General features: G+C 42.4%; 1 protein-coding gene and 1 long non-coding RNA gene across 5 annotated transcripts; one reads left to right on the top strand and one right to left on the bottom strand.

The window, feature by feature from the left end:
* Nucleotides 1–260: 260 nt before the first annotated feature.
* Nucleotides 261–7,973, top strand: LOC6728679 (synaptic functional regulator FMR1). 3 transcript variants are annotated; one of them, XM_016177066.3, is made up of 12 exons: nt 261–605; nt 1,355–1,447; nt 1,512–1,728; nt 2,895–2,944; nt 4,284–4,607; nt 4,673–4,838; nt 4,898–4,965; nt 5,028–5,337; nt 5,387–5,518; nt 5,596–6,103; nt 6,687–6,761; nt 6,832–7,973. In XM_016177066.3, the coding sequence occupies exons 3-12, from the start codon at nt 1,678–1,680 to the stop codon at nt 7,203–7,205; spliced, it is 2,058 nt and encodes a 685-aa protein (XP_016035351.1). In that variant the 5' UTR covers nt 261–605; nt 1,355–1,447; nt 1,512–1,677; the 3' UTR covers nt 7,206–7,973. The 3 variants fall into 3 exon arrangements, with proteins under 3 accessions (XP_016035351.1, XP_016035350.1, XP_016035352.1); XM_016177065.3 differs by having other exon boundaries at nt 5,028–5,328; XM_016177067.3 differs by lacking the exons at nt 6,687–6,761; nt 6,832–7,973 and adding an exon at nt 6,174–6,403.
* Nucleotides 7,960–27,499, bottom strand: LOC120285079. 2 transcript variants are annotated; one of them, XR_006541990.1, is made up of 3 exons: nt 26,410–26,986; nt 20,907–21,284; nt 7,960–9,737 (listed from the first exon to the last, which is right to left on the bottom strand). It is a non-coding gene; the product is annotated as an uncharacterized LOC120285079 (long non-coding RNA). The 2 variants fall into 2 exon arrangements; XR_006541989.1 differs by lacking the exon at nt 7,960–9,737 and having other exon boundaries at nt 16,225–21,284; nt 26,410–27,499.
* Nucleotides 27,500–27,546: the final 47 nt, after the last annotated feature.

Here is a 27,546-nt window from a genome sequence, read left to right on the forward strand (position 1 = left end):
CAATCTGCTGATGGGCTAGCAATTCAATTACGTTGTTAGCGGACAGCAAACCAAGTGAGCAGTCAATCGAGGACGGTCATAAAAGTTCGTCAACTTAATTTAAATTTTCAATGATCTTATCAGCTTTTTCAAATTTCAAATTGTAACCGCTTAGCGCGCTTAAAATACAACCCTGTTCAATGTGAACCAACAATTTGTAGTCACTCTGGCAACGCCCGGTGAGCTGTCACTTAGCAGCCTTGCCACTTTACTGTCAGATCATTTCTCGCTCGCTTTCAAACAAACCCTGTGTTATAGAGCACCGATCATTTATCAAAAATTTCGTATCTTATTTTCATAAATTTATCGCTTGCGCCAAACACGCCCGTAACCTAGCCAAATCCCTCAGAAGTGGCCAGTAACGCGCGCCGATTGTTCACGGGTGGCAACTCCAGCAGAACGTTGCCAAGCTGCGAAAGTGTGCAAAAGCAAAACGAAGAGAACGCAGCGCAGCCGAAAAAAATTGAAGCAGCACTGCACGCGATATATTTTGTATTTTCAAAGGTTAAAGCCGCATTCACAGGCATCCGCCGAGGGCAAACGAAGTGCAAAAGTGCCGGCCAGCAGTAAGTTTTCAAAAATTTGCAGTCTCTTGTGTATTACAGCCGCAAAAAGTGTTGAAAAAATTTTGCAAGAACCGAAAAAAACCAAAAAATTTTGCACATCGTCGGCGGCTGCGACGTCGAAGCCAGCAGCGACGCCGCCTCTCTGCCGGCAGCGGCAGCAAAAGGGAGCAGCTGAAAGAGGAAAACCGATAAAATACAAAAAGAAAAGTAGAGAACGAGAACGAGAAGAACGGCAAGCGGCTACGCAACGCTGATGGATTTTCTCTTTGAGACAAGCGAAAATCGAAAGCAAGTGTGGAAATTATGTGTAAATTCGATATGTAAATTCGGCATGTGCCGTTCGTAGTGTGCGTAAAAATTCTTATTGGAAAAGCGTGTTCATCGGTGTGAACGAACGAACGAAGCATTTCGGCGGCGAGAGAGAGAGAGAAAGAGAGCGAGAGCGCACACGCTTGGTGGTGGTCATGTTTGTGTGAGTGCGGCGGCGGCGGCGGACTCACACACACAAAGGGAGAGACAAAGAAGAAGAGGAAGCACTGTGCTGCTGCGCTGCCGGCAAAGTCGACGTCGCTGCCGGCTTCGCCGCCAGCTGCATTTAGTGTTTAGCTAGGAATTATCTGGCCCCCAAAATAACTTCAAAATTTTCTACAACTATTTTTTGATTAGTGCGTCAAAATTTAGTCTCGCTCTCCAGATACAAAAATTCAAAAACACAAAAAACAACCATTCCATATTATTATTGATTACAGGCAACATTTGAAGCAGCCGCCAAGCAAAAGACTGATTTGATTACAAGGAACTAGGAGCAGGAACGCGAGCTTTCTGCCACTGCACACTGAATTGTGAGCATACCCAGCCATAACTAGCTATATCTATAGCCCTAACACCTCCACATTTCCCCCCCAGGAGCCCCAGATAACGCGGCAAACTGCAGTCGACGGGGAAAAGTCGGGAGTTGAAGGCTGGGCAGCATCAGCATCAGCAGCAGGAGGGACAGGGACGGACGACGAAGAACCACCAGAACCAGAACCAAAACAAAGCGGATAAACCAGGAGGCACTGCGTCCGTCAATATGGAAGATCTCCTCGTGGAAGTTCGGCTCGACAATGGCGCCTACTACAAGGTGAGTTGATTCAATTGGTGAAATAAAAAAAAAGGGGATGAGGGGGTGACAAAAAAAAGGAGCAAGAAAACAGAGGCGGAAGGAGTTGGGGCAGCAGCTGCCTCAGTTTCTAATTTCGTGGATTTTAGCTTTATTTCTATTAATAAACAGCAACATTTTGAGTGGAGTCTCGACATCATCGCCACCACCACCACCACCACTGCCACTACCACTACTACACTAATACCAGCACCATCGCCAATCTGCATACACCAACGCACTCACGCACACTGCGTTGTGGGGGTGCCGACGTCGACGTCGATGTCGACGCGGACCGCGCCGCCCACTGCGCTGCCCACTGACGTCGTCGTGCATTCGGTTTTTGTTGTTTTGGTGATTTCCCTTTCTTGTCGCTGCAATTTATAAAGATAAGATCCGATTAAACCATCTTATTTCGCGGTTAAGTGATTTTCGCGGATAGATTGCAGGTATGCGAGCTGTTAGATCTCCAAATCCATTTAAAAATGCTTGCTTTTGATATGTTGTTTAAACATATATGGGTTTATATGCTTAAATATTACAATGATAATATGGACTAATAATAGCGTCATATTGGAAACCAGATAACATTGCACTTATCAATATTCTTATATATTCAATTATGGTTTTTAGTACTTATCGCTAACCCATATTCTGGGAATCTTCTGGATATTTAGAGTAAGGTAGTGAATACTTTGCATAGCGTTGCGTTTGATTTCAGTGCTCGGAATCAAAAAAAGGCCAATGCACATAAACACTCGCACTCGATAGAGCGACTTCCCTGATGCTGATGATTCAGCAGTCGGCTGTTTGCATTTCAGATAAGGTTCCACGACTACTCGCTTATCGGAGATATACGGTTTCCCTCGCTGATGCCATTGCAATTCTCGATTTCACCATGGGTTGGAAGGGGGGGTACTATCGTTAAAATATATTTTATAAACCTATGCATATACACATCCGAATGAGGTATATCATAGGCAGTGGCCACATTAATGACACACATTTTTCTCTCTCTACTTCTATGCCTTCCGATGCTGCTGGCCCTGTCAATGCTCTTGTATTTCATCCGTTTGCTGCCTGCCTGCCGCCAACAAAAAACTACAACTGCAAACTGAAAACTACGACGACGACTACAACAACAACAGGGCCAGGTGACAGCTGTCGCCGATGATGGCATCTTTGTGGATGTGGACGGGTAAGTTTGTTCAAACAAACAAATCTGCGAACAGGGCAAACAACAACCACTAGAGCGTATTCTCAAACTAATTTGCAACGATTAATACAATCAGAGCTGCTGCAGCAGCAGGAGCATTAGCAGCAGCAACAACCACCGACGCGACTTCTTGGCATCCGAATTAGAAATTAGAGATTCTGGGCACGCATCATTTGTGTCGTTCGCCATCCGCCAAACCACTTCCCGCCGAAATCCCCCACTGCGGACTCACTAATTTGGCGCAATTTGTTAAACGCCAGTGCCGCTGCAGCAGTTTCTGTTGCTATTAGTTGCTTAAAAAGAAAAAATGAGCAAAATCAAATAAAACTGCTGACTGACAGACTGACCAACGCCATCCGCAACTGTCCGCCCCACTGACTTGGGAAGTTCCCGATACCCCCCGATTCCCAGAGGCAATCTTCCCGAGCAGCGGGAGCAGGGGAGGATGGCTTCCATCTCTGCCAAAGCTGTCAAGTGCGAACGACAAATGCCACTAAGCAGCGGCGCTGACACGGCGGCCAGCGTCAAAGGCGCGACTATTTTTAACCGCGGAAAGAAACCATTTATAATTACTCATTTTGAATTCGGTTATGACGCTCTAGCCGAACGTCTTGTAACCAAAATGTACCTTATTTTCATAAATTTTCATAATTTAACGCGTATCTGAAATGAGAACATTGATTTATTCACATAGCGTATCAGTTTGGTGTCTTGGAGCTTAATTATAGTTCTTATGGTCTATTTTTAAAAGACCCAAAGTTACTCTGAAATACTCAAACAACACCATAGTTTGATCTAAAAATTAATTTATATTTTTCTATGAGTTTTTATAGAAAAATCAAAAGGGAACACCACGGTCGTTAAGCGTTTTTTAATTGCTGCCGTTTTATGTCCGTGTTGTGTTTCTGTTTTGTGTGCCTGCTGCATTTCTTGTGACGTTTTTGGAACAAAACTTTTTTTTTATTGTTTTTTGATTTTTGTTGTTGTCTTCCATCTCTTCTGACACACCGAGATCCACTTGAGCTGAGCAGCTGGATCTAAATTTAGTTGCGCCACTATCCTGTCGGACGGTGCGTCGCTTCCGATCTGCGTTTCTGGGCGGGATTAGGAATGGGTTTTGCCAATGGGAGCGGGTATGGATGTGGGTTCATTGTGGCAACCCCCACATTGGTTGTTGCTGTTGCTAGTTGGCTGGCACTCTGCCAGCGGAGCAGCTGCCGCAAGAGAATATGCAAACACCTGTCCGCAGACCTTTATGCAAAGAATAACAAGTGCAGCTTAATTAATTAATTATGCCTCATCCGCACACGCATTGTTGCAGCGTGGCCGAGAGTATGAAATATCCATTTGTGAACGTTCGCCTGCCGCCCGAGGAAACCGTTGAGGTGGCCGCATCGATCTTCGAGGAGGGCATGGAGGTGGAGGTGTTCACGCGCACGAACGAGCGGGAAACCTGCGGCTGGTGGGTGGCCATCATTAAAATGCTCAAAGCGGACATCTGTGCGGTCGCGTACATCGGTTTCGAGACGCCCTACACCGAAATCTGTGAACTGGGTCGTCTGCGCGCCAAAAACTCGAATCCGCCAATTACAGCCAAGTCCTTCTACCAGTTCACGCTGCCCGTGCCCGAGGAGTTGCGCGAAGAGTGAGTGTGCTTTTGATCAACCTCTCTATGATCCGTAGTAAAACCAATTAATTGCCTAATTATAGAGCCCAGAAGGATGGCATACACAAGGAGTTTCAGCGCACAATCGATGCCGGCGTGTGCAACTACAGTCGCGATCTGGACGCCCTGATTGTCATCTCCAAGTTCGAGCACACTCAGAAGCGAGCCAGTATGCTCAAGGATATGCATTTTCGTAATCTCTCACAGAAGGTGTGTACACATATACTTATGGGAATGAGAACTTGTCTTAACTCTAATCTAACTTAAAGGTTATGCTTTTGAAAAGGACTGAAGAAGCTGCCCGTCAGCTCGAAACGACTAAACTGATGAGTCGTGGGTAAGTTTTTGGCATTGCTAATATAAAAAAGAAATCACATCAACTTTTATTTTTTTCTTCAGAAACTACGTTGAGGAGTTCCGTGTGCGTGACGATCTCATGGGTTTGGCGATCGGCTCGCATGGCTCGAATATTCAAGCGGCACGCACTGTGGACGGCGTCACCAACATCGAGCTGGAGGAGAAGTCCTGCACATTCAAAATCAGCGGAGAGACCGAGGAGTCTGTGCAGCGTGCCCGCGCGATGCTCGAATACGCCGAGGAGTTCTTCCAGGTGCCCAGGGAGTTGGTGGGCAAGGTGATCGGCAAGAATGGGCGCATTATACAGGAGATTGTGGACAAGAGTGGCGTGTTTCGAATCAAGGTGAGTGCTGTGAGTATTGTGCTCTAAACGAGGGCCAGTTTTAATCTGTATCGGTCAGATCGCTGGCGACGATGAACAGGATCAGAACATACCACGTGAGCTGGCGCATGTACCCTTTGTGTTCATTGGCACCGTGGAGAGCATTGCAAATGCCAAAGTGCTGTTGGACTATCATCTGTCGCACCTGAAGGTGAGTTCGATCATGGTTTTTGCGTTAGTGTGGTTAAACTAATCCATCCGATGTCCGATTCGTTTTTCTTAATATAGGAAGTAGAACAGTTGCGTCAGGAGAAGATGGAGATCGATCAGCAGCTTCGCGCCATCCAGGAATCCTCCATGGGCTCCACACAGAGCTTCCCAGTGACGCGGCGCTCTGAGCGCGGCTACAGCAGCGACATTGAGTCGGTGCGCTCCATGCGCGGCGGTGGTGGCGGCCAGCGTGGTCGTGTACGCGGACGTGGTGGTGGCGGTCCTGGAGGCGGCAATGGCCTGAACCAGCGCTACCACAACAATCGCCGCGACGAGGATGACTACAACTCGCGGGGCGATCATCAGCGTGACCAGCAGCGTGGCTACAACGATCGCGGCGGTGGTGACAACACTGGCAGCTATCGCGGAGGCGGTGGTGGCGCCGGTGGTCCCGGCAACAACAGGCGCGGTGGAATCAACCGCCGGCCGCCACGCAACGACCAGCAGAATGGCAGGGACTATCAGCACCACAACCACACCACCGAAGAGGTGCGGGAGACCCGTGAAATGAGCAGCGTGGAGAGAGGTGAGTTCCGCGAATCATGATGCCAATTAACCAATTAGTTCAATCAATTTATTTCGCGCGCTCACACAAGATACAAAGTGAATACTCGATCCGATTCCCTCTCCCCTAAACGGACATCATGTGGGGTCAAGAATACGAGAATCTGTACAGCAAGTTTATTAGTTATTAAAGAGTATAAAGTATTACATTAAGGACTGTTTCATAATATTCCTATATATTTAGTATTCTGAATAAAATAAATTAAATCATTTTGGTTTTTGTGTGAAGTATCATAATAAACTTTTCAAAAGTGAAACATTACACACATCTTTTATTATTATTTTATTGAATCTTAACTTTCGCTTTCATTGCCAACAATATAATATATAAAATAGAAACTCTGACCTGGGCTTTTTATTTAAATAAAATAAATATCAAAAAATATATTTTTTCATTTAATTAAAGTGCGCAGAGCGCACAGACAATGAATTTTTGCTTTGCCTTAGTTGTGCTGATGAAGTAATTCCCTTTCTATCGCCATCTGTAATCTTAGTCCGTATGCTAGTGTACTATGATAACTTATCCATTATCCTTTTCTCCACAGCGGACAGTAACTCATCGTACGAAGGTAGCTCGCGGAGGCGCAGAAAGCAGAAGAACAACAATGGACCCAGTAACAGTGAGTAGAATGCCGGAGGGGCTAACTTAGTCCCCAACTTACCTGTAAACTCATCTTGTTGTTTCTGCAGCAAACGGAGCGGTTGCCAACAACAACAACAAACCGCAGTCGGCGCAGCAGCCACAACAGCAACAGCCGCCGGCGCCTGGGAACAAGGCGGCACTAAATGCCGGAGATGCCAGCAAACAGAACAGCGGCAATGCGAACGCCGCTGGCGGTGCGAGCAAGCCGAAGGATGCCTCACGCAACGGCGACAAGCAGCAGGCAGGCACACAGCAGCAACAGCCATCGCAGGTACAACAGCAGCAGCAGCAGCAGGCGGCACAGCAGCCGAAACCGCGACGCAACAAGAATCGCAGCAACAACCACACGGACCAGCCATCCGGACAGCAGCAGCTGGCGGAGAATGTCAAAAAGGAGGGCCTGGTCAATGGCACGTCCTAAGCCGAGTGGCCAAAGCGGTAGGAGGAGCAACAGCTCACAGATGGGTAGAACAACATGAACACGAATTGCACATCGTTCGACGGAGTAACAATGTTGTATGCGCAGCGGGGCAGTTTAATAATCATGTTGATGTCCTTGAATGTAGCCGCCACATAACACAACAACCAACAACAACCACACAACACAACACAGAACAACTCAACAACAAACAAAACATCCGATCAGCATCAGACACTAGAACAACATCCATCAGCCAACAACAAGCTTCACTAACCAATTGTTTGAGAAACTATAAGAGTAACTAAAAAATAGGAATCGAAAAATTATATACATGAGATATGTAACAAATGTAAAAGCATATACTAACACACACACACTCACACAAGGATACACGCGCACACACACAACCACACACACACAGTTCGAATTATACACAAAAAGGAGGAAGTAATAAAAGAAAATTCATGCCTAGGCTTATAATTTGAATTGAAACTAAAAAAGCTTCAATAACAATCAAAATGAATTATATTTATGTATAAAAGAAACTCAAAGGCAATTATTAACAAGCAAAACGAACGAATCGAAAGGGAAACATTGAATATGTAAACTAAAACTTTAACTCTAATCCGGGCAACTAGCGTAGTTTTTCGAAAAGAAAATCTAAAGAAAACCTGACGAAATGGGCGCTTCTAAAGCGCCCCTTTGCGTCAACTTGAAAAGTTTCTAGTTATATGCATATTATAATAAAACGAGAATAATATAATTGCATTTTTGTTTTGGTTAAATTAATTTTAATTGTGACCGTCATTTGTTTGTTTTTGTGTATAATTCGTGCATGCAACAACTTAATCGCCTAGCAGGTTTTTCTATATTACCATTATTTTTGTATTATTATATTTTAGTTTACCAATTGTAAATGCCCAGGCGCGTTTGGAAGTTGATTATAAATTTCGAAAGCCACGGCGAACAATTTAATTTGCAAGTGAAGTGTCTGCAGAGGACTTGTTCGTCGTGAGCTTTTGCATCGTTTCATTGTTTCATTGTTTATTTTGTTCGTTACAACATGGAAGTCCTCTCTTATTTGTATAATTTTGTATTTATTTACTATTATTAACACATCCACACCACACACACGCCACACTCACACGTATACACCATTGAAACCTACACGAATATCAACTGTCACACACGAGCTCGCTCATACGAACCAGAAGCGAAACGCATTAAATTTGATTTTGTTTTATAAATATATAATTTACGTCGCCAAACCTACAAAGCGTATACTAACTTAGTCCTCTATTAAATACTCTTAAATTATTTAAAGCAAGTAAAACGTGCCGAATCGAGAGCATTGAACACACAATCATCGAGTGACGCGAATCATTTGAATTTAAATCATAATAGAAGACCCAACTAAGGAATATAAATACGATGTAAAGCCACCATAAAAACCATCTAAGAACAAATAGCAAGAAGCAGAACAGAACAATTCTTTCCTCTTATTTGGAAGAACAGTGTCAATAATATGTAAGAAAGGCAAACCACACATTTTAACATACATTAATGAAGGAGATAACGATAATGGTACCGATAAAGATAAATCTAAATAATGTTGTGTAATTCAAATTAAAACAAATAAAACAAAAATCCAACAAAACGAAAACGGCATAAAAGAAACGTAATAATATAAATATAATGAGAAAAATGTGCGATTTAAATTTATTATTTATATAAAGATGAACTTATAAAGAATAGAAATATAGCAAGTAAATTTTATTAATTTAAAATTTATATATATATAAAACAAAACAAACCATCAAGCTAAAGACGTTTGAATTTATTTCACTCTTTCTCGTTTGCATGGCAATTATGTTTGTTGTTAATTTCTTGATTAGTTAGTGTGGGTTAATTGTTATAATTTATTCATTAGCTGGATATCCTTTATTGTAAGGAATATGGGCCTTCATTTATTTTGAATGATTTTGTTTAGATATTTAAATAGATTATAGATATGATGATGCTGCTCTAACAATCTGACACAGGTTCTATATTGTGTAAAATCTTTCCCAGATTCCAGACAATCCGATATGAACTATGAGCAAGTTCCTCCGCCATGTCCTCCATAAGTTGCTTTAGCTTGTCGCGGCGGCAGTGAAGATAGTGGCTGTGAATTGTCAACGGCAATAATTGGCTACACAACCAGCTAACCACACTGCCAAAGCGCATAGCCAATTGAGAATACTTTGATTGGGTTAATTCACTAATTTGGTTAATTCTCCTTGATTGACAACGGTTACTTTTGAATATCTTGTGCAAAAGCCAAATTCGCTTTTGGCTCACCATCTTGCGGATGTTTTGCGACCAACTTCAGTTTGGGGGAGCTTTTTTGGCGCATCGAGCGCCACCTTCTGGCCAATGTGGGGATGGGGGGATTTCCCCGGTATGCTGCTTTTTATGCTACGCTGCGTGTCGTCAAAAGCTCTTGTGGGCGGCAGCGGTGGGGGCGTGGCAAGAGTGGTCAAAATCATAGCGCTGTAAAATATGCAATGTTAGCTTTTTAGTTCTCAAAATAAACCATGTTTTTTATAGTTACTCTCTGATTTTTATGGGTTTGCTCTATTCTGAAACCTTTTTAAATACCCAATATAAATATAGCGCAAGCCAAATTAAAAACCTCCGTGCCACAAGTGCAATCATTATAATTGCGCCAATTAGAGTTGGAACGCTCAAGGTCATCGCAAGCTCCACGATGTCGTGGCTGAGGAACCTTGCTCCTGAAGGTCTCATCTCGGTGCTTTTCCACGGTTCATTGTGGGCTGCCCTTAAATATTCCCTCTTGGCAGAATAAGTAGAATAAAACCACATCGTACATATACAGTTCAAAACTCTTCATAGAAGATATTCCATATTTTATTGTATTCTTTATTTAAAAAAACAGTGTCTTACAACAAGTGGTTAGCTTAAGAGTAAACTTATTTATTGCTATTTAATTTAAAAATCAGTTTGAGAATCGGTATTTCACACTATCACAAAAATTGCATATTTCATTTATCGCATTTTCCTGCATTCGGGAAGATTGTACGTTCTGGAATGTCGTACCAGATAGTGCATTTACATGCTTCAGATAGTTTCAGTGCAAATGCACTCCTGACACGCAGCCCAAAACCTTCAAAGGATGCATTTTATCGTTAGGTCTCGTTATATATGTACATATATATATTTTCAACTGAAACAAAAACCAAAATCATATTCGGCACGACGCGGCGTAAGTTTTTCATTGTATTTCTGTGGGGCAGTCTATCGATCTCCTTTGGATGGCTATTACTTGGGGATTGGATATGACAAAGAACGGAAAACGAAGGTGCAACGCCAAAGAAACAAAGAAGGCTCATGCAGAACAAAAGTGAGGTGGAAACTGGAGTGTGACCGGTACTGGGAAGCCGAGTACAATGAACCATGAGCTAGCTGGGAACCCGATCACCAAACACCTGATAAGCAGCCATCGCAGGTGCCAAGGTGCGCAGCTGATAGTGATAAGCCTTAGCCAGCGGCGGATCGGGGCGATAAGGTGTGTATGTGGGCTCCAAGAGGGTGTGTGTCACAAAGTGGGTCGATGCGGATCGATGATTGTGGATCGTCGATCGCCGATCGGTTATACAAGTCGTTTTTGTGTCACAAAATGTCAATCGAACTGAGTTTTTATGCTCCGGCCCAACGGGCAGCGTAATTTAAGCTGAAAAATTTCGGCGGAAATGAAATGAAATGAAACGAAATGCCCTGGCACCCCACTTTCCTCCAAGGGGCAGATAAGATAAGAGCGGCGATTATAAACTGATTGCTCAAAAAATAATCCGTTGCCGAATTCTGAGAGCGCATGTGAACAGTTCCCAATGTTTTCTGGAGCAGAGATTCATTTGAATTCTGGCAAAACAGGCGCTGTTTGGCCAATGCAGGCTTTAATTTCGACTTGCTTGGCTGCTTTTTACTTGACTCTCGGAGGTGTGGCGCAAAAGTAGAAAAAATAAATCCAAAAACGAGGCCAAAACATTGAGCAGGCAAACAAAGGCAAGAAGTGAAGGAGCAAGACCAATGCTAACAATGATTGCAGAACCAAATCCATAGCCATTATATCTGAATTTTCGCAATTAAAGAACCCACCGAACACGACTGCAAGCACACGCTGCGTATACGCGATGTGTCATCCATATGCATACATATATAGATGGATTGAAATATCTGGCAGATAATAAACAGTTTTAGCTTGTAAAATTCATAATGTGTGTGTAACCATTTAGTTTTTAATCGCGTGCCAGCCAGCCAGTGCAATAGTGTGTGTGGCGAGTGTTCTAATTTCGAAAGAACAAGAGCTCTTGGGCAATTAAATAAATTATTGTTCATTTGTGTCGCTGTATGTGCGCAAGTGTGCATTGATAAATGAAAAGCTAGCTCATGAGCTTACAAAGCGTTAACTGAATAAAGAAACCAAATGTGCTTCCATGTGCCAGTCAAATCGCTCGGTTCCATGTGCGTTAAATGGGTTACATGGTCGACCTGGCAGTTGAATGAAAAATTTCTAAAATGCTCCAAAACACCTTCTCCCCTCCCCGTTCTCCATTTCTCAACGCCCCCTGGGCTCAACGCTCCTCTTTATGGCCCACTTAGTGGCTCAGTTATAATTTCATTAGGCAAATGCTGAGCATTTTTCATTAGCACTTCATGAACCATTGGCCCCCCCCTCGGTTCCTAAGACCCTGCCCCCTTTCCAACATCGTGCTGGCCAACACGTTTACTTTTATCTGGGTCATAAAAGCTGCCAGTGCCAGAAAACAGAGTTTCGAAGAAGTTGTCGTCACCGGAAGTGACCCGAAGTGTTACCAAACTAACGCTACCTAAATAAATTACGGTTTGACTTGGCCGAGCAAGAATTGCAGGAGCTAAAGAACATCGGTAAATACCTTGTAGTCAGTGATTTTCAATAAAACCTCTGCGCTAAAACAACATACAAGTTTTGCTATGCAACAAAAACATAATTTGGAAATAAAGTGACTCTTAAAGCCGCTATAACCATTGAAAGAGTATCAAACAGAGCGTTACCCTGCCTTTCGGTCGCATGATCAGCCGCACAAAATAAAAAACACGCACGCTGACTCTGGCACTTATTATCTGCTAAATACACACTCGACTGACTCAGATACAGATACATCCATGAAATTTCGTAGGCCGCAGCACGCGCGCACCCGCAAAGGAGGCGAAACCTATCGCTTGGCGAACACTGCGTATACGTAATCACAGACGCGGAATGTTTGCCATTCGATTCATTATCTGCAGACGGAAAACAACAACAGCCAGACAAGTCCAAAACGTAAGACAGCCCTTGTCTGACTACAAACTTTTGTGAATGATTTCCGATTTCGGGCGTTTCTCGTCAGCAATTTTTGGGAAACCGATCGCCCGCCTGGCAACAGAACGATATGGAAATGTGCGATTAGCTGGAAGTAAGAAATTCCATCAAATTATCTCGCTTTCCGTCACAATTTACGTGGCTGCCCCAGCGGCATTTATATGTATAAATAACAGAGACCACAATTGACGCAGCAGCCAACTAATGACGAACGCTATTCAAGCATACGTTTTTTGCCTTTGGTTTTGTGGCGATTTGGTTCGTCTAAAATTAAAAAGAACAAAACACGAACTGAGTCATGCGTTAAAGGCGTGATACCTTCCAAAAGATCATAAGATCTGCGCTGCGTGCGTATGAAAGAAAAATTGGGGAAATGGGGGAAGGTCCCCCATCGAAACAAATGTGTGTGTAGGGAGAATGGAACGAAATCCATCTAAAATGTATAGCAGTATGCAGATTTTGCTTTTCGAACTTATTTGCCTTCTAGGAATCTGAACTGAAAACTTTCGTCGGTACAGCTAAATAATGCAGCTACTTTGGGAAACTTTCCCTGAATAACTGACGACTGAATTCATCAAAGTTTAAACTGTTTTGCAAGGAACAACAAACGGACTGCTACTTGGCCGAAAAGACATCGATAAAGCCGAGTGTCTGTGAGAGGGCGCTTGTTTGTGTGAAGATTTGTTGGCAGCAGACAGTCAGGCAGGCTCAGGTTGACCCACATCGTTATAGGCCATAAGCTATAGGCCTCAAGAATGGGTGCCTATCGTGTCTTTCTTGCCTTCTCGGTGATGTAATAAGTGGCAGGCCAAAATGACACACAAGAGTGCATTGCAGTTGCAACACACAAAGAAATAGATGGCTCGAAAGTGGGTAATAGATGAGTTATGCAGTCTGCCATAAATTTGTCATCGGACACCACTTTAGCCATATTTATAGAGCACTTTTTGAATTAATTCAACGGGAAAAGCTAATAAATGTCAGCATTCTGGCAAATAAATATAGATAAATTTCAATGCAGCTCTGCCTCTCGCCTCCTTGCTATTTTTTTTATATTTTTTTTTTGCTTCGGTTTTAGCATGGCAACATTTCACTTTTCATTTTCGCCTGCAAATGAACCGCCCTCCAATCCACACCCTTGCGAATCCAATGTGCACTGCATTTGGCCCGCAGCCAAAAGAGAATTTTTATTTTTGGCTCCTTGGCTAAGCTCACGACTGCAGCCAGGCCATGGATGGTGCCGTGTATCCAATAGATACCCATACCCATACCCATACTCATACTCTGGGGCAAAAGTTATCTAGGTTGGCTATACTATATACATATAAGCTGACGGCCCGACTAAAAATCAATAAGCGGCGTCACGAAGCCCATCCAATTGTAATTATCGAAGGTGCCAAAAAGCCCATTTCAAACTAATCAAACTGCAAATTGCTGGGGGTTAGCTCCCTTACTACACAGCCCCCTATCCTTCCAAGAAACTGGGTCATAACACTGACCCAATTTCCCCTTTATATAACTGCCATGGCGTTGGGTGGCAGTTCGACCTCCGTGCGGAGTAGTTTGCAGGCTGCTGCATTCTCATCTCCCCACGAACGACCTTGCGGTCCGGGCTGAAGGTCGCTGCTGTTAGCCAAAAGGCAACCAAACATTTCGCCATATACATATATGTACGTATTTCATTTAAAGAGATATATATTTCGAAACTTTAAAGTAGTTGTGTAAAACACGTGATTCATTTGGGTTTTTTCAACTCTATATGAACACATCCAGCTTATCAGCGAGTGCTAATCACTATAGTCTGGTGTACTGACAAATTGGAGGTCTAAGCCGATATAAGTAGAGCTAACTAACTATATATGTATGTAGGCAGTCAGTGATCCATCACAGAATGCCGCCAACGATGATGTCATAACACACACGTTTACGTACATAGTGATGATAAATTCAGTCTGCTGGTTGGCTGCTGATATCAGTTAAGGTCCAAAATCCAAACGGTAATTCAACAAAAATTCGCGGCACTCTGGCAATTGTTTATAAAAACAAAGTATATAGCTATTTATAAATTCAGCATTCTGTGTTTATAAGCAGACTTCAAAGTCCAATTGAGAAATGCATGAATTATTTTTAAAAATCTACCACTTTTAGCAGGAATTTTGTACAAAAACATCGAAATCAGTTTTTGTTCAAATATTAGAAGGCTAAAAAAAAGCTTTAAACGGGTTTTTTTTTGCCACTTCGTCTTGACATCAAATCAATCAAACGGGGATTTTCGCCATGAATCACTGAAATATTTTCGTATTTCTCTGGTCAAGATAAGCTGATTCTTCATTGGTTTCTGTTCGTTTTGAATTTGCATTGGCTTTGGAAATATGTGCCTTTCGATATCTGTTTGTGTTTGCACGCCTGTTTTCTGTGTCAAATGCATTTTTCAGTCATCCACCCACACGAGTAGGGGGAGAAATAACAAAAATCGACCTCATAACACCCACCCACCCACATAGCACATCCACACACACGCACACCACAGCAGGTGAATGGCGATTCGAGTGTGTGAATTTGTGCTTCTCTATGTACCGATGGCCTTATGTAAAAGTCGGTTCGTTATTTTTACACAAAATATTGCAATTTGCTGTATATGTATATGTATATGGGCCCACGGTACGTATACGTACTGTATACTGCATACTGTGCGCTCGCATGGCGAAAACTGTGCAAGGTCAAGTGACTGAGTGTGAGTTGTTGCTCTCGGATTGCAAGTGCCTCCGATTTAATTGCCTTGCCTGAATTTTATGCACGCTTTCAAGTCGCCGCCTTAGTCAGGCTTTAATTAAGATTTTTACTTGTCAAGCGTCTCGAACCTATTCCACAATTAAATCCGGGGTTTTATTTTGAGCTTCATCTCTTATATAAGATGATGAAAACGATTTGCACAGCAAATGAGAGAGGGATGCAAAAAATTTGGGTTACAAGCGACTGCAGCGATACTAAATTTAAAACTGCCGCTGTGCGAGCGAGAGCAAAAAGGCAGCTGATTGTTTTAAACAAATTGCCCGACTAGACACACGAAAAAAACTGCTTGGCAATGTGTGTGAGCTAGCGAAAATGTGTTCGCATTGCACTTCCATTGTTTTTGTGTTGTTGTTGCTTGAATTACAGGGTGCCTGTTTGTTGTGCCATTGCATAATGCCCAGAGAATCGCAATTGCAATGGCAGATGTGCAGCTAGTCGACTGATATTACGTATACGCCACTTGGTTTTTGGATTTTGATGCGGGTTTAGCTTGGTGTTGGTGCTGGTGTATTGCTGTTTCTGCTTTTGCTTATGGGTTTATGCAATCCAGGGGTACAAAATCACACTATGGGATGTTGGGGGGGAGGGGGGTAAACGCAGTTAATCAGCTGTTCAGCTGGGGATCGATCGACTGTTCGTTGGCTGTGGGCCCCTGCGACTTCCGCTCGTTGTTGCCGACTCGATGGGGAAATGAACACTGAAGCTGGCCAACGGCAATGGGCCAAACAGAAACGGACGTCGGCGAGTGCAGCAGCGGTGGCAGCAGCGAACACTGCGTCGACGTCGACTGCAGCTGCGTTTTTGGCTTTGCTTCTTCTGGTATTCTTCGTTGTTGTAAAAGGAAAACTGTTACAATTTTAGGCCAAACGCGACGCGAACCGATACCGCTTTGATGGCCACGTGTGTGTCTTGTTCGCGCTTGTCAGTGTGTGAGTGGTTACAAGTGTGTGTGTGGCAAAGACGCTCTAAGGTGAAATATACTAAATGCAGGGCGGAATTTTGTACGAAATGTATTTCTGTCTCTCGCTGCAAATGCAGCTGCCACAACACACACCGCACACACACACACACACACAGAGCCACGTATATACTATTCGCTTCGCGGCTAAAAACTAAAAAGTCAAACTACTTTGGTCTAATGCTGAAGCGCAACTGTCAGCTGCTCGGGCCGTTCAAAAAAAGCTAGCTGAGATAAGGCTAAAAATCGAGGAGAGCGCGCTTTCGGTTAAAGCTCTCTCTGCACACTCACACAGACGCACACATGGATGCGAACAGCGGAAACCGAAAGCTTTTGCAGTTGCACATGACGCAAACAAAAACTATCTAGCTCTCTTTATCTATTCCTTACCCTCTCTTTCGCTCCCGCTGGCTGTCTCTTTCTCCCTCGCACAGTTGCAGTTTAATGTTCAAGGTGATGTTTCGCTGTGTGTGTGCTAGTCCGTGTGCATGTGTCACAGTTTTTTTAGTTTTTCGGTTTTTTTTTTGTGGGAGAGATTCCACAATTATGCGAAATTATCGATCAAATTTTGCTCTAAGGTCAACCTTAAATTGAAAATTCCGCTTTTCCACCGCGAATGTGCCCCCTGAGGCCAACAGCTGGTATCGCAATTGTTAATGTTAATCTCGTCATGCACGACCTGAAGCATTTCGTGTGATTAGTGCCCGTGCTGTCATTACAATATTAGTTCGATAAAACGAGAGCTGGCACACGATCTTGGGCGATAAATGATTTCAAGTGCGCCGACAGCCGACATTGCACACAGTCCCTATGAATTTTATCTATCTGATGAATACCCCCAAAAAAAGTCACAAACTTGGGGAATGTAAATACATACATATGTATGGTATGTATGGAGATGAATGGATGTAAAAATGCACAAATCTACTGACCAAAATATAAAACAATAAACTGGTTTTACATTTATAAGATAAGAATACATCTATACGAAGAAGTAAAATTGCAGTGCAAAGATTTTAAGTTCGTTAGAATTAATCAAAAACTATTGATTATAATACCAATAAAATGCAATCCACTGTTTTGTACGAATGAATCAGTGTGATGATGGCTAAAAAGCGTATTCATCTATAATTGTCCCCTAGATTAATGATTTAATTTGTTGACCATAAACTTGTTATTTCCGATGATATATTAGCTGGATTTCTATATCCCTCGATTGCGTAAGCCGCAGAGCTCAGCTCGGCCATTGTCTATAATTTTATGGCTGGTTTTTTATTGAATTTGACGGCGTTTTATATGCGAGCACTTCAATCCCAGCTAATTTCGACATAAAACTTGTCATGAGGTCACCGAAAAGCGAACAAAATGCACAGTGTGGCAACAAATGTGGCTTTAATTACCCTGCAGATAATTGTTTGACCAGTCAGTCCAGAGGGTAGAAATTGATTTCATTCTCTGAGTTGACTGAAAAAATCATTGCCGTTCTGTCACCCAGCGCGATTGCATAAGACACGAGCAGAAAAAAAGAGACTCTTAAATGCACAAGTATCACACTATATACACGTATACTATGGACTAAACGGGGGAAAATTCGCTCGGGCGGAAAATCAATTTCGCTTTCCTTGACCTCAAGGGAGAAAAGAACGAGGAAAGACAAAGGGGAGTGTCGTCGACAAAGGATAATTGACGGTCATTTGAAATGCAAAAGTGACAAAAGTGGCTGCATTGGCTAGCAGGCAAATGTCGAAATAATGTCACCAAGTTGCGATTTGCCTTTGCATTGTCTTTGCACAGCTGCAGTTTGCAGTTCGGACCAAGAACAAGAAATCTTGGCCAAATTCAATTCGGTTGGCAGTGGTGCAGTAGTGGTGTGTTGGCCGAAAAGACGAAGCGAAACGAAAATAGAAAATGCCAAATGGCTTTGCTTTCGTTTTGCAGCACAAGTGCACACGCGACTGGGTGAAAAGCGCGAAAACAGAAGCAGAAAATCGGGCGAAAATAAATATAGTTATATTAATCACAAACAAACAAAATCAATTTGCAGCATGAACATCTTTTTAATTGTTTGTGCCAGCCGTTCGGCGATTTCTAAAGCAGATCGCTGAAAATTTCCCTCATTACTACGGACGGTTTGCTATTTGTGCGGGGCATAATTAATGATTTCGAGAGTTTTCAGAGCGTTGCATTCGATGCGCCCATAATCGCACCTCGGAGCCCACAAATCCCAATCCGCCGATGTGCGTGGATAGTATAAAGTACATCGAAATTAAAAAGAAATTCGGAGCAAGCGGAAAAACCAAAGCCAAACGAAAAGCGAAATTATAATTATTCAGAGAAATGTGTAACAAGAAAATGCTGAGTCTAATCATATGCAATTTTTGTCTTCTCACTGATTAGTTTCTTAAACGATTCTTAAGTCTTAAGATTATTTTATTCGAATTCCAATTTATCTCTTTTCACTGTTTTCATTATTGTTTTCGAAATTTTTTCTTGGGGAGAAATGAATACTTTTTGTTGAATCGAACTGAAGCTTATGACTAAGAGAACATCATTTTAGTATGGCAAAATTAGGTTCGTAACGAAAAGTAATAAACGAGTAAACGAAATGAAAATCATTGATAAATTGGACTTGCAAAACAAATGGTATTATCCTGAGCAGGAAACTGATAGATCTGAAGATGCACTTACCCTGTAATGAACTTCTCGATGGGGCATTCCCGTTATCCTTGGAGTTTGTGGAGCAGCAAGGATGCCAAACGGCCACTGGATACCACCAGCTGTGTTCACTTGCTTGCATTTCATTCAAAGCGAGCACAGGGTGTATCCCAATGGCAGTTGCATATGGAAAATTCGCTTTTCGCGAAAAGCTCAGCAGAGACACAAACCGTTTTTCCCGCTTTTCACCAAGCTGCAGACAAAGTTTCCACAAGCGACAGTTTCATTTAGCTGCACTTTTATAATACACGTTTTAGAATTATTTCACTCTATAAGACACACTTTTGGTTTTTAAACATTAGTTCGCAATGCGCCACTAAAGTCACATTTTATTATATTGCTTTTAATTATGTTAAATGTATCTAACTTTTCTTTGCACTAAGCAAACGCGATATAAGCCGTATGAATTTATAATTTTAGTGAGAGCTAAACTTATTATATGAATCACATTTAATTTCACAACTAAATGCAATGACACTCTGAGTGCATTACGAACTTAAAAATTCCGTATATTTTTAAGCATCATTAAATATATGAGATGCAATAAAAACTATAGATATTTACTTTGGAAATTTTGATTTTATATTTACTTCACTTTTACTTTTATCAGACTTTATTGTTTCTGTTCTTTTCGAGCAAACAAGGCATTCAAATTTATTCTGTTACCTGTACCCATTTATATCCCTCTTCACTATTTGAACTGAGTTACTTCCTGCATTTTTCTGGATATTCAATTAATTGCACTTGGACCATCTGTGACTCGTGGGCGAAACTTTCCGCAGGTCCAACTGGACCTCTTTTCAGTGTGATAACCGAAGTGTTTTTGTCGTGCATCTCGTCTCCTTGGTTTCGGCTACAAACAGCTGCCAGCCGACTTGTGGGTTGTTCTATATAGCCGAGTGTATGTGTACATGCACATGTACATACATACATATATATATATATATATCTGATCCCCCGAAATGGGACGCGTGTATCCAATATCCTGCTGCTGCCCACGCGTACTGCTGCATGGGTGTGGAAAGGTCAAGGTGCAGGATAAAAACAACAGCCAGTGTTGCATATGGCAAATGTGAGCTAGTGTTAGTACGTCCGTATGCCCGTTGGTGTGCGTGTGTGTGTGTGTGTCGAAGAGAGCTCCGTTCGTGTCGTTCTCAGCTGGTTAATTATTCAAATTTAATTGCCATATGCTGGCGTGCGTCACTTGACTTGAGTTTTATGTAAGTACACACACCGCAGCGACCATATTGTTTGTATTTTTCTCCCATTTTCGGGCTGTGTGCTAATCAATTCTCCACACCTGATTTTGCCACTAGGGCGACGCGCCTTTAAAATGAACTTGGAACGAAGCGCACACGGACACTCACAAGCGAACGAACTGAAAATAACAGCGAACAGGATACTGGGCACACGGGGGATAACTAGGCGTATGCGTGATGCTGACCTCATCGGTCGCCCGCTCGTCACCGAATAAACTTTGCCAGCTTGGCCAACGGGGAAGCTGCAGCTGGGCTCGCACAGGTGGAGGTCACGCCCCTCCTCCACTACCTCCCGCCTCCCACCTACCGTTTTCCCGCTTCTCACTCCGCCGTCCAGTCCCGCTACTTTGCTACTTCCTATCCCCTTAGGTATGCAACAGTATGTGCCTACAACAAAACAGCAAACAGTTGGCTGACGCCGGCAGCGACGTCGACTGCGCTGCCTTAAGCCGCCCACGCAAAAGCTGCTTGCTGCTCTCGCGAAAATCAAAAGCTGCGGGAGCGAAGCTTGCGCTCAGCTCTGATTTTGTTTTTGTTTAACTTAATCAATGGAAAACACACACACATACACATACCTGTTCAGCGCTCTCTCTCTCTTTTCAGCTCTCTTTCGTTTTGCCGGCAGTAAAAAGTTTTCAAGTTCAAGTCGCTGAGAGAGAGCGCGCATGTCTGGTTCACATAGGCTGCCTTGCTCGCACACCCACACACCCGTGCAGTTGCATTTCGATTGTTGTTCCGCCTTTTCGCTTTTTGCTGTCGTCATGCAAAAATCAACGAAATCTCCTCCTTCCCCTTGCCCACTTCGTGCCCAAGTGGGTGGTGGTGGTGGGTGGGTGCAGGGGTCGAGCAAGTGGGCGGTACAGTGTGCCATCCAATCCTTTCGACTTATCGCCGCTCAGCTGAACTGAACTGTCGCTAATTAAATTTCCATGCTGACGCAGCTCGCCGCCACCCTAAAAATAAACAAACAAAGAGATTTTTGTTTAGAAGACCATCGATAAAATGCACGCTAACATTATCGATTCCGCAGCATATTGGTCCGTCTATAAACAAATATTTCGCTGTGCCATTCGTTTGCACATTTTATGAGGGCGCAATTTTTGGCGGAATTTGCACAGACAACGAAAAAAAAAAAACAAGCAATATACAATTCTAGATAAAAGAGCAGTGGGTATATACATACATACATACATATATTGCTTAAATTTGAAAATGTTTGGTTTAAAATAAATCGCTAAATAGGACAAGATACAACTTATTCCAACCTTTACATTCGAAAAAGTCGTAGAGTTACTGTTTTCATTCCATTTTGGGTGTATCTCTACTAATAACCAAACCTAAAGCATTCGTTTTCCCTGGCTCGCTGCGTGATTCACCCTGTTTTAAAACACGAGGGAAAACGAATATATATTTTCTAGGTTCGCCAGTTTCGCTGTTTCTCCACCCTAATATGAGCGCCCACTCAAGGCCTTTTCGAGTGCATTGCACATTGCATATTGCACAGCTGGTGCAACGAACTCGCCGCTATGCAAAATGGAATTTAGTTTAATGTGCTATTTATGTGCTATGAGCCATGCCAAAAATATCTATTTATTTCTAGAAAATTACAACCATAATGTATGGATTATTGCTTATTAAAGTTTTTTAGCCGCATCTTAATGGTTGATTCATTTTAAAACACATGCGTAATAGCGTTTTAAACTAGATAAACAATACAGTAAGTGGCATTCTTGGTCAGTGGAATGTTTTGAGCTATGCGCGGAATCGATTTCAAGGTTTGGGGGGATCGAAGTTCCAGCTTTTTGCTGTTTTTACCGTTGAGCTACGAGTCCATTAAGTAAGAACACGCTGCCGATTAATTAAATGGCCAACAGAAATTCTCGTTTTGCTTTGGCAGGTAGTCAGTCTGGTCGAAAGGGGACTGGTAGGGCAGGGGGAGGCGGTGATGATTGCAGTCGCCACTCAGCGTAATCATCAACATCAATTCAATTAAAGCTCCACGGTATATACCGCGTGTGTGTGTGTGTGTTCGCGCGAAAGATAATAAAACTGAATGGCAAAACGCATAGAGCAACAATAAGTGCGAATAAGTGTCGCAAAGCGAGCGATGAAATCAACTTTATCAACTCTAGCTACACATTAAGAAATTCTGCACATTTCTGAAATGCATATTTCATCATGGTTTTCATCATATTCTTCCCCCTTCTCATTTAAAGTCCTAATTCCTTGTAAAAATTATTTTACTAGGGGCCTAAAATTTTTCTTTCCGTGTAGATGGGACCACACTGTGAGTGTGAAAGAGAGCGCCTGATGTTTGCTCGCTTTTTATTCGATTGCCAGTGGATGTTTGCCGCCGCCGCTTTTTGTTTTTATGGTTCGTACTTTTCGCCTCTCCTTTCGCTGTGTTTGGTGCCTCTGGTTTTTGCTTTTTGTGCTGCTTTTGCTTCCTCCTTGTTTGCCGCCGCACGTGTAGGCGTCTCTTTCTCACCAAACTGGTTTGCCACACACACACTGACGCACTCAAATGCACTTGGGTACAGCACAGCACTATGACAGCTACGTATTGCCAGCTCGCTCGAACTCTCGGCCCAAGTGCTGTATGTACAACTAGTATCTTAACCTTGAACTTGAAAAACACACACGCATACATTCAGAGGCGCTGAAGAGAGAGAGAGAGAGCGAGCGACATACTGAACGAACGTCGGCAGAGCTTTTGTGTGTGTGTGTGTTACTCTCTCTGCATAACTCTCTATGTACATCTTTTCGTTCTCCGTGTTGCCCATTGCAGCTTACTCGATGCATACGTAATATGGCGAACACCTGGGCCGAGGCATCATCTTCTAACCTTATTTAGACTGCCCACCTCAGTACCTCCCCCCTAAAAAATACACCCCTCCCAACAACATCCCCAAATACCATCTATTCCCTTTTGGACTCGCATACAAATGACGCCACTTGGCAATTAAAAGTGCACAGCAAAAAAATGTCTCAAACAAAATGTTTCTCTGAATTAGCTTGGCCCGTTTCTTTTTATCCCTAGCTGGATTATAACTATCTATTTATATAGGAAACTATATTCCTTTATGGTAAAAACTTCCGATTGCAACCAATAATAAGCAGTTGGTGAATTTATTTATAATGTGGAAAATGTTTGGTCAAATGTAATCAGCCTTTTGATTGTTTACCATATAACTTTTATATTACCTATGCGCCATGATCATCGACTATGTCTGGGAAACTAAGTTAGATAGTACTTCAAGTTCAATTATATTTGTAGATAAGTAAGCTGGAATGTTATCAAAAGCAAAGAATTCTGATAGATAATATTCAAGCACTTACTATTCAAAGGAAATCTAAATAGGATTTAAATAAGTGCAATTGGTTAAAATATAAACTATAATAGATTATTTCATCATTTCTGTGTCACAGATCGTAATCAGCCCATCGATTTCCAATGATTTTCTTTTCTGTGTACCGTGAAGATGACTTTTCCTGCCCCAAACCCATCCCATCCCATTCCCATTCTCATCCACATACCCGCTTCCGTAATTCCGTAATGAGTGTGGGCTGTGCGGCGATGGGGCGAGAGTTACGTAAACGAATTTCGAAATCCCATTTACCCACACGAATACGTATGCAGATGCACACATCGATGAACTCGTATCTTGTGCAAACAAAAGCGGCACGCAAAGCTAAACTCGAGTCAAGTTCAGATACAAAAATATCGCATTGTGTACGGTTGGCTGTGGTTTTTCACTGTGAAAAGGAGGTTGGGGTTGGGGGAATGCCGGGAAATTGCACTTGGATCTTGATTGACTACGAACTGCAGTTTACAATTTCACAGAGTTGCTTACCGCACTCGGCCGATCGTGTGTCAATAGATAATCTGAGTCACACACATACGAACCACATAGAAGCGGCGATCTGCTGATGACACGTGATGCAATCGGAAATCAACAGGCTAACTGACCGATCGTAAATCTACAAGTTATCCGAATGCTCAGCAATTCCATGAACCGCTTGGCAGTAAACACGCTTTTTACGATCCATTACTTTGATAGATGCAATATAAAGTTATATAAGGGTATCTAATCGATCTCTGAATCTGTCTGATAAAACAAAGGCGTATCTAAAGAGTAGTTACTTTGACTTTCAACAATTACTCGCTTAGTAAAATTTTATTGTTATGCCTAATTTCAAGGCTTGAATTTAGTCTACAAACCCTATTTCTGTTCTAAATTTTCAATTTGTTTATAATTTAATCAAAATCAGAACCGATGGAGAGTGCGACTCCATGAGCGACAATTGCCAGCGAATTAGTGCCTAATTGTTTTTGCCGAGTGAAGTCATAAACAACTTGCGAAGCTGACAAACAAAATGGCAACACACACACACACACACTCACGCAAAGTTCCTAAGAATCATAATTCCCTTTGGCCAAATTCCGATTGGGTTTCGTTTGGCTTTTGGTTTTTTCTTTTGACTTGTATATATGTATAAACGGAACTGTTTAGAAGCTTTTTCGCATTTGTTTTGTTTATTTTCGCTGCCATTGTGGCTTTTTTTTCGCGATTATGTATTTTTTCTTCGGTTGGCTTAATTTGTGTTGTTTATGTTATAAATAAATTTTGATATTTCTGCAAATTCCGTGCAAAGGAAAACAAATGATTGGGAGAGATGGCCAAAACACATTGAGTGTCATTGTGTGCGTGTGTGTGTGTGAAAGAGAGAGAATTTTTGCAAACAGGGGCGTATGTTGGTTTTTTGCCAGTCGGGGTTAGCGATTATTTTTTAAACAACATAAACATATTTCTAATAAAAGCTTAGATTGAAAAACACTGGCTTTTATTGCACAAAAATTAGATACCTGCATTAGTTTTAAGAGGGTAATACTCATTCTAAACTACCCATCCCTTTTTCGGCGCGCCCCTGTTATTAAAACTTAGCTTTTAGCAATTGTTGACTGTATTTTCCACAATCAAGGAAAGCGGTCGGGTGAGGGGGACGCGACGGGGGTGGCGGATTGCCTTTGATGACGCCGTCGAAAAAATGTTAACTACGACGCAATTCAGTTTACTCACATTCTGTTGTTTTTTGCCACATTTCTTTTTGTGTCTGTGTTTGCCGATACTTTTTGTTTTTCCAACATGCACTTTGTTCAGATTTGGTAAGGGCAGAAAAACGGAAAATGTTCACTTTTCGGGCAAGAAGCAAACTTTATTCTCTGGCGAACTTTAATTCTTTAAGTTTTATATTTGGGTTTTTGATTATCTTTATGAATTATCTATTGGCTTGGGTGCACAGGCAACAAATGCGATCGGTTGAAGGCACCGCTGTTCAATGTCGCCGCTTTTTTGTGAAAGTTCTCGCCTCTGCCGCGGCGCAGCCTCTGCCAGCGTCGCCGTCGACGTCGACAGAGTTTCTATCTACTGGCAAAAACACTCTCTTCCCTCTCTCACAGTCTCACAGCATGCTGTTTCGTCAAGTTTTTTCGTTTCTTCCTGTTCCTGTTTCTTGGGCCTTCTACTTTTGCCCTACTGCCCCACACTGCCCCTCTGCGAAACCACGAAAAGCACATGTGATTCTCTTCGCAGTGGCCTTCAAACTGGCTTGGCTCTCTCGCCAGCTCTTGCTCCACTCTCCACCATTCTTTCATTCATTATTCTCCTCCCCTCATTTCTCATCCCTAAAATATATCTGTATATGCGCACTTTTATCTGTGTTTGCAACTCACTTTTGCTTTTTGCGAATTCCTGTTTTTATTGCGACGCTTTTTCTAGCCGAAGCAAAACAAAACAAAAGGCTGAAAAACAATTTCAAGGGTTCGGGGGGTTGTGAGATCCTCATCCCTTGATCCTAGCGAAAAGCTTCACAGAGCTTTCAAAGTTCGAGCAAGGAATACGAGTATATGGACATTTTAAACTGGGTTTGGAATGATTAGGTTTTTTAGAACTTTAGATACTGATATAATAAGGAAACAAAAACTATTTCTAAACAAATGTATGCATTTCATATAGCAAGTGAAAAATGGATGATGAAATGAATGATAGTTTTAATAACTTTGTGAACAATGCTCACCTTTTATGATCCCATTTGATATTTTATTAATTTATTGTTTCACCGACTTCTAATAGCTTTTTAATTGTTGTATCTTCATGTAAAAACTCACTTGTTTGAGGCACGTATTTAAAATAGTTGTGAAATGCGCTTGCATTTTTATATCAATTTCGTTATTTACTTCCTAGTTTTTCCAATCACACAATAGAATGCACTTAAAAGGATATAATTTATGTTTGGCGAAATTACCAATCCGTGTGTTTATCTTCGATTTTTTTGTGATATGACACGCACTTCACGTAGAATTGAGCACAATTAATTTCCAATTATTTTGCATTGTATTTGCTTTTCCATTTTGAATGGGTTGGTTTTTAACTGATTCAATTTCGCTGTTGATGTCATTTGCGTGTCTAATTTGTAACAAATAATGTAGGGATTGTTTGCTGGCTCTTTTTTGAGGTGGGTATTATATGCAGTACTTTTTGTTGTGTTTAGAATTCTTCTGCTTCCGATTGGGAATTTTCTGGGAATGGAGCGTTGTTGGCAGCTCGCCTGCCACACTTTCAATGCCAACGCGCAGCCCAGCAGAATATGACCGAGCCGTCGTTGTCGCCGCTAAAGCCCGAAAGCTTCCGACGCGAAGAGAGAAGAAACGAAGTGGTCAAAGTGTGGGAGAAGAGAAGAATGGGGACCAGAAGAAAGCAACGTACATATGTATTGAAAGGAGCTGGGCGTCCCACTGCCAGAATTAAAATGCACAGATATACTTGCATACGTATTGCATTTGAAAAGGAAACTCTGGCAAGCTCAGCTCAAGTTCAAGGATGTTATGTAATAAAGTGAGGAGAGAGCACAGCCCGAGGTGGTGGTAGTGTAAGTGCAAGTAAGCAGCTCTCTCGCAGTAACACACACATAGGCAGGTATTCCTCATCTGATCCCCTTTCGCTTTCTCACTCGCCCTCTCTATCGCCGTCTCCCTCTGGCACAACCCCTCCCCCAACGGCATCCCTTTTCCCTTTCTTGGCATGTACTTGTAGTTTAAGTTGTGCAGTCTGCCCTGACGCGCCTCGCTTACTGCCGCACTGCTACAGTGGTCACCCGCTAAAGCTGGTCAAGAAGGGGAGGCTTACTGTGCCACTGCATGCCATTAAAAATGAT

Source organism: Drosophila simulans, chromosome 3R (genome assembly GCF_016746395.2).
Source record: "Drosophila simulans strain w501 chromosome 3R, Prin_Dsim_3.1, whole genome shotgun sequence".
Lineage (NCBI taxonomy): Eukaryota > Metazoa > Arthropoda > Insecta > Diptera > Drosophilidae > Drosophila > Drosophila simulans.

What these genes read in the sequence shown, in the direction of transcription:
- LOC6728679 (XM_016177066.3), top strand. Translation starts at nt 1,678, where the DNA reads ATGGAAGATCTCCTCGTGGAAGTTCGGCTCGACAATGGCGCCTACTAC. An exon ending in ACAATGGCGCCTACTACAAG is followed by an intron (nt 1,729 to 2,894) that starts GTGAGTTGATTC and finishes CAACAACAACAG; the next exon opens with GGCCAGGTGACAGCTGTCGC. An exon ending in TTCGAATCAAGGTGAGTGCT is followed by an intron (nt 5,338 to 5,386) that starts GTGAGTATTGTG and finishes TGTATCGGTCAG; the next exon opens with ATCGCTGGCGACGATGAACA.